The 13,367-nt window shown below is 38.4% G+C and overlaps 1 protein-coding gene across 20 annotated transcripts in view; it reads right to left on the bottom strand.

Annotated features, from left to right (window-relative positions):
* The window catches only part of ATP8B4 (ATPase phospholipid transporting 8B4 (putative)), a 272,767-nt gene that overhangs the window by 21,901 nt on the left and 237,499 nt on the right, over nt 1-13,367 (bottom strand). For 17 of the 20 annotated variants that reach the window (XM_060618559.3, XM_060618571.3, XM_060618558.3 and 14 more), the window contains 2 exons: nt 4,544-4,682; nt 1,551-1,681 (listed from right to left, as the gene is read on the bottom strand). The exons of 1 other annotated variant lie outside the window; for it this stretch is intronic. In XM_060618559.3, the coding sequence (XP_060474542.3) occupies nt 1,551-1,681; nt 4,544-4,682 (270 nt within the window). Of the gene's footprint in view, nt 1-1,550; nt 1,682-4,543; nt 4,683-4,847; nt 4,903-13,367 lie in introns of those variants that run through there. 2 more of the 20 variants (XM_060618578.3, XM_060618574.3) reach the window with 2 other exon arrangements.

Genomic DNA, 13,367 nt, shown 5'->3' with positions numbered 1-13,367 from the left:
ACTCTAGGCCCTGGGCCACTTTATGAAGAGAAAGCCCTTTCATGAGAAACATCAACCATAACAAAATACCTTCATTGCAAAAAGAAGTGTTTCACCACAAAACCAAGAAATTTTCCACCCCAAAGACTGTAGTGGGCACTGGTCAAGTTTTACTCCTACCAAGAGACTATTAAGTAAGCAAGAAGTATTAAGACAAATTTCATTACTGTCTCCATCTTACAGGTCCATCTTAAATGAATAGGAACATACTTTTATACAGAAGGATTTTCTAACATGCAGTATCCAAACACAGTCAGAATACTGATCTATAATCCCAGTCTCCAAACACAGGCCTTTCCCCCTTTCTCTTAAAGATTCTCAAGATCCAATAGTCATTAGTAACTGGACTAAGAGAAAATTTAGAAAATGAGAGTCAGAAATTTCCAACTCTTGTGGTAGGTCAGTATATCATGAGATTTTCAGGGTTTTGATTTCTTTTAGTTTTTTTGTTTGTTTATTTGTTTGTTTTGCAGCCTTTAGAAGAGCTCAACATCATTTGGGTAGGTTTCCAACATTTCTTTGATTTCCCTGTAAAGCTGAGGAGAAAAAGATCCAAGGTTTGGTGTAAGCTGCATTGTTCTCTGATTCAACTGATCTCTTGGAGTCTGACTTTCATGTCAGGAGAAAACCATTAAAAGCATAAAATCATGACCTGACTACATACTGGAAGAAATGAACATCATCTTCCTTCTTTCAGCTCATCTGTCATTTTCTGGGTTTATATCAGAATGAGCTCATGGAGCCAAAGGGAAAGGACAGACCTAACAGGGGAATATGTGAATCATTTCAGAGAGAATCTTCTCATGCTTTGGCCCCAGAATGTGGAGGATATCCTTGCCTCAGTTCCTCTCAGCATCATTGGCCTGGTCACTCACTCCATAAGTGTTTGCCCCCTCCTCACGATGCAACTACAAAAGTGTGTCTCCCCCTTATTTCTCCTTTTCTGTTTTTTATCTGGTTCCTGATCTAACTTGACATAGTCTTGCTTATACTATTCTTCTCATAAAACACTGAAATATATACTGTTAATCCCTTAGTTTAAGAATTTCCATAATCTGTTCTATTTTCAACTTTGTATTTTCCAATCCAGTCATCATGTTGCTGTTCCCTTTCTTAATCTGTTCAAAAGGTAACATCTCCCCCATGTTTCTGAATCTACTACCACATTTCTACAAAAATTTAGAACTCCTTCACCTGATACATTACTTGTTTCTCTTTTACTGCATCCTTTACTTGCCCCCATTGTCAATAACTTTCCCTATAGTTTGCCTTTGCCTTAGAACAGTTTTGCACTCATATTTAGTCTAGACATTTATCTTCATTGGCATTCACAAAGCTGGTCCATTCAGATGTAGGCAGTTCCATCTACTGTGATGTGATGCCATATACCTATGGGTATTTCTGGCGAGATGTTCATTATCCCTTTCCTAGGTTTCCAATCAGGCAGAGAAGGACATGATTCCAAGAGCCAAGAACGAGCCCTTCAAATGCTCATCAGCGCTGCAACATACCTGGTCACTCAGGGCTGGGCATAAATCCACTTTCAAAAATCTGAATGCCACCACAGGCATAACAGAAGCCACTGTCGTTAAGAGAATAACAAGCCAGATGCACTTCTGGGCCAAAGAATGTCGTGCATTTCCTATTATTAAGGACAAAAATATACACTGTGGTTATAAATAGGACTGAATTATTGAATTAATAGTCTCTTTGTCTATTGCCATAAGGCCTTTTTTGAAATGGTGAGGTTTGGACTACTAGGGAGGACCACTAGGTGTCTTCTCCAGTATATAGTATGCTCAGAGGTGATGGTAAGGCAAGAGTGGTAGGATCATCACCCTTGGGAACTGCTACATGGTCTGATCACTTGGAGACAGCCAATCAGAGCCAAGTATTCTCTGATCCAGACTCAGTCCAGCTCACTCAAGAAGTAGAATTCTCTCATCCAGCCTCAAGACCCCTTGACTACAAAGCAGCCATTATTTTTAAAAGGCACATTTGCTCTTAAAGACTCTTGAATAAAACTGTCATATCAAAACTATACAATATATGTCTGGGATGCAGATACAATCTCAATAGTCTTGGTGACTGGCTATGCCATAAAAGGAGAGCTTTAGCTACTACCTTTACAACTCAGGCAGCAACCTCAGAAAACCTGCCTCAAAGGGACTTGCTGATCTCTCTAACATTTACTTGGTTATGAACAATTCAAGGTTCCAAGGAGATCAGGGATGTTCTTGGGTTTGTGAAAGGAGCATTCCTCTCACTAGGAGGCTTCTGATGCAGCCATCCAATATGCTAGTGCAATACTGTGGTGAAACTCATCACCAAGTCTGAAGCCGGTTTCCTTACTTTATACTCACACCTCATATCCTGGGGTGTTTGTTTAAAGAAAGCAATAAGGGTCAGTTAAGCAGACAGGCAAATTCTACAGAACCATGTCAACCCTACTTATATGACCAAAATAAACATCTGTCCCTGTTGGTTTTCTAGGGATTTGCCACAATACCTCCAATTAGCCAGGTCCCCTCTCTCAAAGTTAAAGTGTTAACCCCATTTGAATGTGTTTGGGGTATGAGGGCTTGGCTACTGACTGGTATGTCTGCACTTTCTGGCTTTGGAGGATAGAATTTGCCCACCAAAGAGCAGTCGATTACAGTTGCCTAGGCAGAAACAAACTTGACTCAATAAATTATATGACTCTTTGAGCTCCTTGAAGCTCAGTACCCCCAGGCACAGTTGGAAAAACAAGCTTCACTTTAAAACCACACTCCTGCTTGCTGCTGGCTACTAAGGAAAAAATTTTTTTTTTCTTAAACCCCAATGTTGATCTAACTTTTGAGAAGTCTCATTGGAGCTCAGTAACTAATTCCTGGAATGGCATGTGTTTAGCTGAAGAGAGTGGTCCCCACACAGACTACTTTCTCCAGTTGAGGCATTCCGGTCTCATTATGCGTGCTAAAATGCTCTCTTAGGACTAGAAGTCTTCTCATCAATGCGCTGAACTTTCAGATTTGGCAACCAAAAAAGAAAAAAAAAAAAAAAAAAAAGGAAGGAAGGAATAAAAAGAAAAAAGAAAAAAAAACCTAAAAATAGTTAAATGTCTGTCTTTCGTAACATGCTTATTCTTATTCATAACCGTCATGTTTCTACATGGTTGTAATCTTTTGGTAAACAAAGTATTAATGTTTCATGCTGAGTAAGAGTGGTGCAATTTAAAGATTTCCATAGACATGCAAAGTGAGGCAGAAGATGAAAAAGAAGGTTCTTAAGTGTATGTGCGCATTTAATTGGAATTATAATTTCAGGTGCCTTTGCATCAGTGGAAATACATAGCCCTATAGTTGCTCTTATTTTGACTTCTACATAAATAAGTTTTCCAAGAATTGTTTTTCTGGATTCCTTAGACTGAATTCCTCAACTGGTGGATGAAAATCTCAGTCCTGCCTGATAAAGCTCAAGAAGGCTGACACTATACATCTCTCTTTTCCACAGTTTGCTGGGATGAACTGAGAAACATCACTGTTACCAACTTATCTTACACATATTAGAGATTTCAAAACTTCTGAGAAAGTACATTAATAGCCTCCTTGTGGAATAAAGCTCAGTGGCCCTCTGGGAATACAATGGTGGCTTACACCATTGTAGTATTATAGAACAGGGTGTTAAGGTATTTTTGGAGTTCTTTGGCTACCCATCTGCTGCTCAAATCACTCTGCAATGTTCCCAACTAATAATCAAGACACAGTTGCTTGAATCATCATCATCACCATCATTATGGTTAGCATTTACTAAAAAAGTACTATGTACCAGGCCACATGGTAACATTTTATATGCAGTATCTCATGTATCCCTCACGTTTCCTATGAACATAGAAACTATTAATATCTCTGGTTTAGAATTTAAAACATCAAGGCATGAAAAGGCATCTGCCCAAGGTCATCCAGCATTCAAGTAGTGGAGATGACAACTGAACCCTGGATGTCTAACTACAGAGCCCACTCTATGTGCCACTTATAGACGAACATGCAGCTTTTTTTTTAGATGGATCTAAATTATACCTCATTTCTTTCTTAAATAAATGCAAGTGAGTTCTACAGGTGAACTTTGGCAGTGTAATTGGTGATCACGTGGGATAAAAGGGAGAGCCTAACACTTCTTTCTCTTCTTTGTATTATACATGACCTTTTTACAGACCCTCAGATAACCTTGAAATATGTGTTATGCTTCTTGTTTGCAAAGGGACAGTCTGTTGCATCTAGGCTGTTGGAAACCTATATGCAGCTATTGTAGTGACTCTTCTCAATCTGGCAGGGAGAGCAGAAACTAATCTCTTGGAGCTCTTCTCAAGCCTGAAAACCTTTAGATGGCTGGCTCAATCCATTCCTAGAGAAAAGATTATTCGTCATCCCTCATCCCACCCAACACAGAAAACATCCCACCCAACATAGAAAAATAAATGACAGCATGACACTAGCCCCCATAGACAGTAGGACTCACTTACCAACGAATGGAAACTGGTTTGGGAAGATGCCAAAGATGCCATTACTGTGCATTGTAAATAAAATGGAGAAATAAGTGGCAACGCTCCCCCAGATGAAGACATGATTAATGACAGTCCAGTAACTGGTATCCAAGGCTATCTGTAAATGAAGTCGAATGCAAAGGGGAGGGCTTTGAGGATTACAAGAGTATCATTTTACTGAGTGATGGTTCCCCAGGACTGCTCTGTGAAGACACAGTTGCACCTGTCTAGCTACCAGCCAACCACAGGCACTCCTACTTTCTGCATAACATTGGGAACTGACCTGACATTTCTGGTAGGCAACTGACTTCAGAACTTATAACTGCAAGCCATTATATCTGTCAAGGGTGAATCAGAATCAGGAGATAAAATGTTAAACTTCTTTTAAGTGTGAAATAAGAAAACAATGATTTCTAATTTCAAAGTTACTTTCCAAATTGCTCTTAAAGCGTTTCTGTTGGGAAAAAAATTTTTTGCAGTAGTGAGCAAGTGCAACATTTTATAATCCATACATAGATTTTCACAAGACTGCGGTGCCAGCGTGGCTCAGTTAGTTGAGTGTCCAACTATTGATTTTGACTCAGATCACGATCTCACGTTTGTGAGTTCCAGCCCACATCAGCCTCTGTGCTGACAATATGGAGCCTGCTTGGGATTCTCTCTCTCTCTCTCTCTCTCTCTCTCCCTCCCTCCCTCCCTGCCCTTCTCTCCCTCTCTTTCTCTCTTTCTGCCTAGTCCCCGCTTGTGCTCTCTCAAAATAAATAAACACTGAAAAGTTTTTTTCACAACTATTTTACATGGGTATAATCTGTTATGTATCAATATTCTTAATCATTTTCATAGTCATTTTTCTTAAATTATTTAAATAATAAAGAAAAATTTTTATTTAAAAAAAAATTTTTTTTTAACATTTATTTATTTTTGAGACAGAGACAGAGCATGAACGGGGGAGGGTCAGAGAGAGAGGGAGACACAGAATCTGAAACAGGCTGCAGGCTCTGAGCTGTCAGCACAGAGCCCAACGCGGGGCTCAAACTCACGACCGTGAGATCGTGACCTGAGCCGAAGTCGGCTGCTTAACCAACTGAGCCACCCAGGTGCCCCAAGAAAGAAAATCTTTAATTCTCTTTTGACATAATAAAATTCAGAAGCAAGGATTCAGAGAAAAACAAATAGGTTCTGGCAACATTATTTGCATCTCAGAGGCCCCAAGTAGTCCAAGGTTTGCATTTCTAGCGGAGTCTGGTGCAAAACAACTAATTTCTCACTTTCCTGAGGGGGCCCTACTTACACAGTAAACAGATCCTTCTCTGCATCTGCAAAGGAAGACACACTTCCTCCCCTCACTTGAAGGTTACTGTTTTTTATCTTGCCCCATTAAAAAGATGTTGGCAGCCTTGGATATAAACTGCAGGAGTTTTAAAAGGAGAGCTTTTTCTTTCCGTAAGAGGCCTAAGAACAGAGAGCTTTGCCATTCATCCTTAGCAAAGAGATGATGGTTTTCCAGTTCATTTGGCTGCCAACACATTAGGTCAAAATCCTCAACTGTACCTTCCACCAGCTGTCAATTCATCACCATCAAGAGATACTAACAGCCTGGCCTGTGTGGGTATGAGTAGAAAAATCACAACCAATTAAAGAGGACTCAACTGAAAAGAAAAAAAAAAAAAAAAGACCAGGTGGCTCCTATTCAGGCAGAACTAATGGAAAAGACAGACAAGCACTATAATAATAATAAAAAAAAAATGTAATGAGAACTCTTAAGGGGATGCAATTAGATCACGGGGAAAAAAAAATGAATTCTGGAAGAAAAAAAGCATTATTCCTGAATTTAAAAATTCAATAGAGAAACCAAATAAGAATAGTCACTGATGAGAACTGAATTAATATTCTGGAAAAAACAAATGGAAATAATATCTCACAACAGAGAGCAAAAACTTGAAGAAATGGAAACCATATGCAAAAAGATATGAGACATGGATGGCAAAATCCATAGATGAGAGACTTATGGGCCCAATACACAAATAATGGCATCTTAGAGAAAAAAGTATGAGAGAGAGAAGTAACAATCAAAGAAATGACAGAAGAAAATTGCTCTGGTATTGTGAACAAACAAGATTTTCAGATTGAGAGGGCACTCTAAATCCTAGGAAGATTAATGAAAAAAGTCACATTCCAGTGGCATTTGTGAAGCCAAAAGACAAGAACAGAGACTTGCAGATAGAGACCAGATTACTTACAAAGGAAAGAGAATCGACCTAATATCTGAAACTGGGTATAGTGGAACAACATTTACAAAGTTCCTAAAGCAAAAGTCTCTGACTCAAGAATCTCACACCCGTCCAATATATTATTTAAATGTAAGGACAAAAAAAGAAAGTTTTTTTTTTAAATTTTTTAGTGTTTATTTTTGAGAGAGAGACACATACATGAGTGTGAGCGGGGAAGGGGCAGAGAGAGAGGGAGACACAGAATCTGAAGCAGGCTCCAGGCTCTGAGCTGTCAGCATAGAGCCAGATGTGGGGCTTGAACTCACAAACCGCATTATCATGACCTACCTGAGCCGAAGTCGGACGCTTAACTGACTGAGCCACCCAGGCATCCCCAAAGAAGAAAGCTTTGAGCTCAAAAGTATAACATCTCTGTACGCTTTCTGAAAAAATTACTCAAGGAAATTGCTGCAAATAAAAATTCAATGAGAACAAAGACTTCAAAAGAGTGGAAGACAAAGAGCATAAAAATGGTGATGAGCAATGATTTTTGTACATTTATAGTTGGCCCTATAAAGAAAAAAAATTACAACAGTCAAAACATATGTTAAAGGAGAATTTAGTAACACCGTGAAACTGCAACTCTAGAATATTAACAAACACAAGAGTTGGGGAGGGGAGTAGGAGCAGGGAGAGAGAAATAATAATACATTTCCAAAATTGTTTAATTTGGAAGCAGATGAGGGAAGGTGTAGACAGGATAGTGAAATGTTTGGTGAAGGATTTAGTTATTTAATTTTGGTATCTCAGTATGGAAATAGAGACTTAAACGACTACAAAAATAGGGAGAACTCACGAGTAAGATGGGAATACAAATAGTAACACTTATAAATTATTTATGACAAATAAGATATTTAAAGATCACAATGCATCTGAGCATGAAAAGGAAAAAGTGGAAATAAAAAAGTATTAAAAGTAATCATAAAATAACATGAAAGGAGCAAGATAAAATATAGGGTAGTAACAATAAAAAATGAGTAGTTTAACTCCCTTATCAAAGGACAAAAACAACAGAATGAGAGAAGAAAATGTTGAAAAGGAAGGGATGGGCCTACATTACATATCAGGACTAAAAAAAGCAATAGAAGTAAAACTAATATAAAAAATGAAATTTAAATAAGAACATTTTATCATAAAAGATAAAAGCTACAAAGAACAAATAACAATCAAGAGCCATTATATGGCAAATAATATAGCCTCAAATTATATAAGGTTAAATCTCCTTGAAACACAAGAACCTGATAAGAATCATAACCACAAGGGAAAACTTTAATACACTTGTCTCACTATTTGATAAGCATGGTGGTTCTCTGGAAATCTGTGGCTGACCTGGCATCCAGTCCCCAGTGTGATAAGGGCCAAGCTGTTAAGAGGTAGTTATGGAATTTACACTACAATAGTGCAGTCATATGGTTGCGTACTGCTCCCAAAGGTGACAGGCCTAGCTGTGGCTCTCCCTGGTTCCCTTACCCTCTTGAAGAGTCTGGAGCTACCTAACTGCTTTTAATAACTCTTTTTTAGTTAAACTGAAGAAGTGTCTGTTGTCTGCAACTATGATCCTTTTTGGAAAGTAATATAACAATATTAATGAAATTTAAAATGTACATACTCTCTGATCTATCAATGCAAACAACAAAAGACCATTCTTCATCTGATTAGGTTGTTAGGAGTTCTGACTCCAGAAATTTCATTTCTAGGAATTTATCTGTCAGTACATAAAATGTATATACTAGTATATGCATTGTAGCATTGCTTTAATAACAGCAACAACAAAAGAAACATCCTGAATGTCTATCAATAGAGGATTGATAATGATTATAGATAATTATATATATTATTATATATGTTATATATATATTGTGAAATTCTGTGCAGCTCTGAAAAAGAGTAACGTAGATCTGAATATGTTGGGTTGGAAAGCTATTCAGAATGTCTTGTTAAGAAAAGCATATTACAGAATAATATGCATAGCTATGCTCCTTTTGTCTTGAATACATATGTGTGTGTCCCAAATCAAAGAAAAAAATATGGAAGGAGTTAAGCTATGGTAATCATAATAGTAGTCAACGGGGGAATATGGGGAAGAAGGAGAAGGTGATTCATTTTATTTTAAACACTTCTATAGTGTTTCAAATGTTAAAAGAAGTATTTTATAATTCAAATAACCAAAAAAAAAAAAAGAAAAAAGAAACCCACAAAACACAACAACCCTGATATTTAAAAAAAAAAAAAAAAGTGTCTCCTAAAGTTTGGCCGATAGCATCAGCAGGACACATAAGATTTATAACTATAATTATAGACCATGGATATTTCATGAGGGTTGTTACGCCAATGACAAGTTAAGCTTAGACAGCAAGGAAAGGATATTAATGCTGCTGTCAAAGTGAGCTTATTCACAAAACTCCTGAAACTTATTATTCTATATATCAGAGACAGCAGTTTCTGATTGAAGCCAAAATTGCAGAGGTTTCATGGTTATAAACATTTATGCACCCAGGTCTGAGAATTCTATGGTAAAACAGGCATTTTCAAGGCTTCTGAGAAATAAAAGTGAGTGTATTGCATGAGTGAGGGGCATTAAGGAGGGCACTTTTTGGGAGGAGCACTGGGTGTCATATGTAAGATCACTGGGATCTATTCCTGAAGTCAAGACTATACTGTATGTTAATTAACTTGAATTAAAAAAAAAAATGAGTGGAAGACTAAAATGACAGTAATTGAGAATCTACCCATTCCTCAAGTTGAAATTTTGATGTTGAAAGAGGATCTGTGTGTTTATCATCTATTGAGTTTCTCTCCCACTTTATTCAAGGGTGATACTGGTGTCCTAGGTATCTCCTCATGGAGGATAGGGTGGACAGTGAGTTCCCTGTAGCTACTATGCCTTTGGGGAGGCCCACAGCTTCCACTTATCCCTATAAAGAAGGGAGGTCCACTTGGATTTGGAGCTGGGCCCTGAGATCAGAAGATCTGTGTTCAAATCTTGGCCTGCCACTCTCCGTGTGACTTGAACTGTGGCAAGTCTATATATTTTTTTATATATAACTTTTTAAAAAGTTTATTTTTGAGAGAGAGTGAGCAGGGGAGGGGCAAAGGGGGAGAGAGAGAGAGAGAGAGAGAGAGAGAGAGAGAGAGAGAGAATCCCAAGCAGGTTCCACATTGTCGGTGCAGAGCCTGATGCGGGGCTCAAACTCATGAACTGCAAGATCATGACCTGAACCGAAATTAAGTCAGACACTTAACCAACTGAGACACCCAGGCACACCAGCAAGTCTATTTTCTTACCTATAGTAATTATATCCATTTCAGAGACCTGAAAAGAGGATTAGATGAGATAATGGGATTATCTGAGAAATAAATCATTTGCATAATAAATGCTCAATTAATGGGAGTTGTTACTCTGAAAATCAGAAGCCCTGACACAGGCAGGTGGACCAAGTTTGCTTTCAGTAACTCTAGCCTCTCCTCTCTGTTCTTCCAGATATTATCTTTTCACCAAATGCCAATGCTTCTAGCTTTAGGACTGCTTGCTTGCCTTTCTTTTATTTTATTTTCTTTCTCTTCCTTCCTTCCCTCCTTCTTCCCCTCCTCCTATATAGACAACAAAGTATTTGACATCGTCCTTATACTCACTCTAATCTTTGTTCTTATACTTCCTGAAAATTAAAATTTGCATTTTAACCAGTCTTACTGTAGAATAAAAGACTTTGCTCCAGACAACACTGGAGTCAGAGAGGTCTGGTTTCCAATCCTGGATCTAGGACTCACTTTGTGACTTCAGGCAAGTTGCTTAACTTCTCTGAGCTCCATCTGTAAAAGGGGACAATAAATAATACCTCCTGCATAGTGGCACTGAGAGGATTAAGTACAACGCATGATATCACTCCTATCACTGTGTGATGATGACACGGGTTTTGGAAGGCTTCCACCAAGGACAGGCCTGCTTTGGCCATCTGGGGTAAGAAGGGCATGTATGTAACTAAGACAGGAGGGACAGTTGGATACTTCAACCAAATTATTCTCACTTCCTTTACTCAACTTTATTCTTTCTTTCTCTTCTTATCTTTCTGCCCTTATATCCATTCCACAAATACTTATTTTTGTCTGGCACTACAGCAGTAAACAAAGCATGCCAGAAATTGGAAACTGGTATCCATTCTCACTCATACCTACTCTGCTTCCAAACCTCCACCTCCAGCCTGGATATCTCCTACGTTCTTCTCTTGTCTGTCCTCAGTCTCCTGGCTGTTTCAGGACCTTCCAGCACTCAGCAGGGGGTATGGGTGAGGGCAGGGAGAAATCAGGTACAGGAGAAACCTATGGGATAGGAGTATGCGGTAAGATCTAGAGGACTTCAACTTGTACGTGGCGAAGAGGCACAGCCACCAAGTGGTGAAATCCAGCACCTCATCTTTAGAAGTACAACTCTGGGTGTGTTTCCCAAATGTGCCTAACTACCCTATAAGCCCAGTAATAATTGTGTTGTAGGAAATGCTTGCCCCATGTTTTTCATGGTACATTCACAAATGCCTTTATTGAAAGTAAAATAAATAAATATTTGATTCAGGAAATAAGTCTAGTGGGTCCTAGTCCTAAACCTGCAATGCAGTCACTGTGTATCCTGGGCAAATCATGGGCCCCAGTTTTTTGTATCAATTTTGCCTTAAATTATACTGTTATGGTTTTGACATATGACCACCAATTATTTGAAACTCTGCTAAGAAATGGAGCTTAATTCTCCTCCACTTGAATATATTGGGCTAGATTTAGTGACTCACTTCTAATGAACAGAGTATGAAAAGGGAAACATAGTTTAGAATGGAGAAACCTGAAGAACATCATCCATATAAGTAAATGAGGTCACCATCACCGGTAATAAGTCATGCTGATATCACATGCTCCCTGATAGGATATGACAAGAAGGGCACAGCACCTCTTTGTGAATCTTACCCCAAATCCACAATCTCCATCTATCCCGAAGAAAGGATCGGACAAATCCAGAAAAATTCTACAAAATACCTGATCACTAGTATCCAGAAGTATCAAGGCCATGAGGGACACCTGGGTGGCTCAGTCAGTTAAATGTCTGACTTCAGCTCAGGTCATGATCCCACGGTTAGTGAGTTCAAGCCCCAAGTCAGGCTCTGTGCCGACAGCTCAAAGCCTGGAGCCTGCTTTGGATCCTGTGTCTCCCTCTCTCTCTCTATCTGCCCCCCTGTCCCCCCCCTCAAGCTCTGTCTCTCTCTCTCAAAAATAATTAAACCTTAAAAAAAAAAGTATCAAGGCCATGAAAGACGAAGAAAGACTGTATAAAGTCAGAGGTTATAGGAGACTAAGGAGACATTACAACTAAATGCAGTGTAGGATACTGAAACAGAAAAAGGTTGTTAATGGAAAAACTGAAGAAATCTGAATCAAGTCTGTAGTTCAGTTAGTAGTACCAATGCTAATTTCATAGTTTTAACAATTGCTCAATGGTTATATAAGATGGCAATGTTAACATTAAAGGCTAGGTGGGTTAGACCATGGTTACCCTTGAGGAGCCAGAAGGCAGAAAATGAATCTTGGAGAGACAATTGGCCCATAGGCCTGAATCAAAAAGACCTGGATAGCCCCACCCATAACATCTTAAATGAGGGACCAGTGGTTATTTTGAGTCCTAAGGAAGAAGCCCCTCTGAGGAAGCAAGGGTATCATTTTTATAAAGCCCTGATATCAAAGGTAAGTAATTTTGAATAATTTATTTTTAGAACTCCAAAAGATGGAACATAAAATTCTTTTTTGTGAATAAAAAGTTTTTAAAATATAATTGTTTCCGTGGCCTCCAAATTTGTGAAAAAGGAGAAAGGTAACTGTGATACCCAACAAAAACTATGAATTTTACAGGGAAAAGAGCTTCTAAATCTAAAGTTAATATAAAAACACATTGCTATAATAGCATATAAGAAAATAAACTATGGAGGGGCAAAAGGAAAAAGAAAAAGATATGTACAACTATCAAAAGGCTTTATTTAATTAAAAAGATAACATTAACCAAAAATTGTAGAATTCATTATGAAAAACAATTTCACTAAACATGCAATGCCTATCATATCTACAGTGAATTTTCCAGGTAATTTTTTTTATCCTTACTTACATAGCAGATAATGTTAATGACGGTTTGAAGAATATTTCTCATTTGCTTTTTACTTTAGATACTGGCCTTTTATCTCAGTTACTACCTTTAAAATCATCTTTTGGAGCACCAAGTAACAAGCCTGACCTGGTGAATAAGCTGTTACCACTAAAAAGATGTTCCACAACTGTCCTCCCCATCAGAAAGAGAATCCAGAGAACTGGAAATGTGCCCTCATGGCAAGGAGTAGATCACCTAAGTCTCTAGGCTGGAAACATAAAAGTATACACATAGCCTGCTCGGTGATCAAAATGCAACAAAACAGGTTGGAGTGTCCAGTACGGTAGCAAGAGCTATAAGAAACAACGGAGCAACAGCTCCTTGTGAGGTGATATACACTTGCCCCAGTAATGGACTG

The sequence above is a fragment of the Panthera onca genome, chromosome B3 (genome assembly GCF_046562875.1).
Source record: "Panthera onca isolate mPanOnc1 chromosome B3, mPanOnc1 haplotype 2, whole genome shotgun sequence".
NCBI lineage: Eukaryota > Metazoa > Chordata > Mammalia > Carnivora > Felidae > Panthera > Panthera onca.
This window is presented reverse-complemented; position numbering and strand designations above follow the sequence as displayed.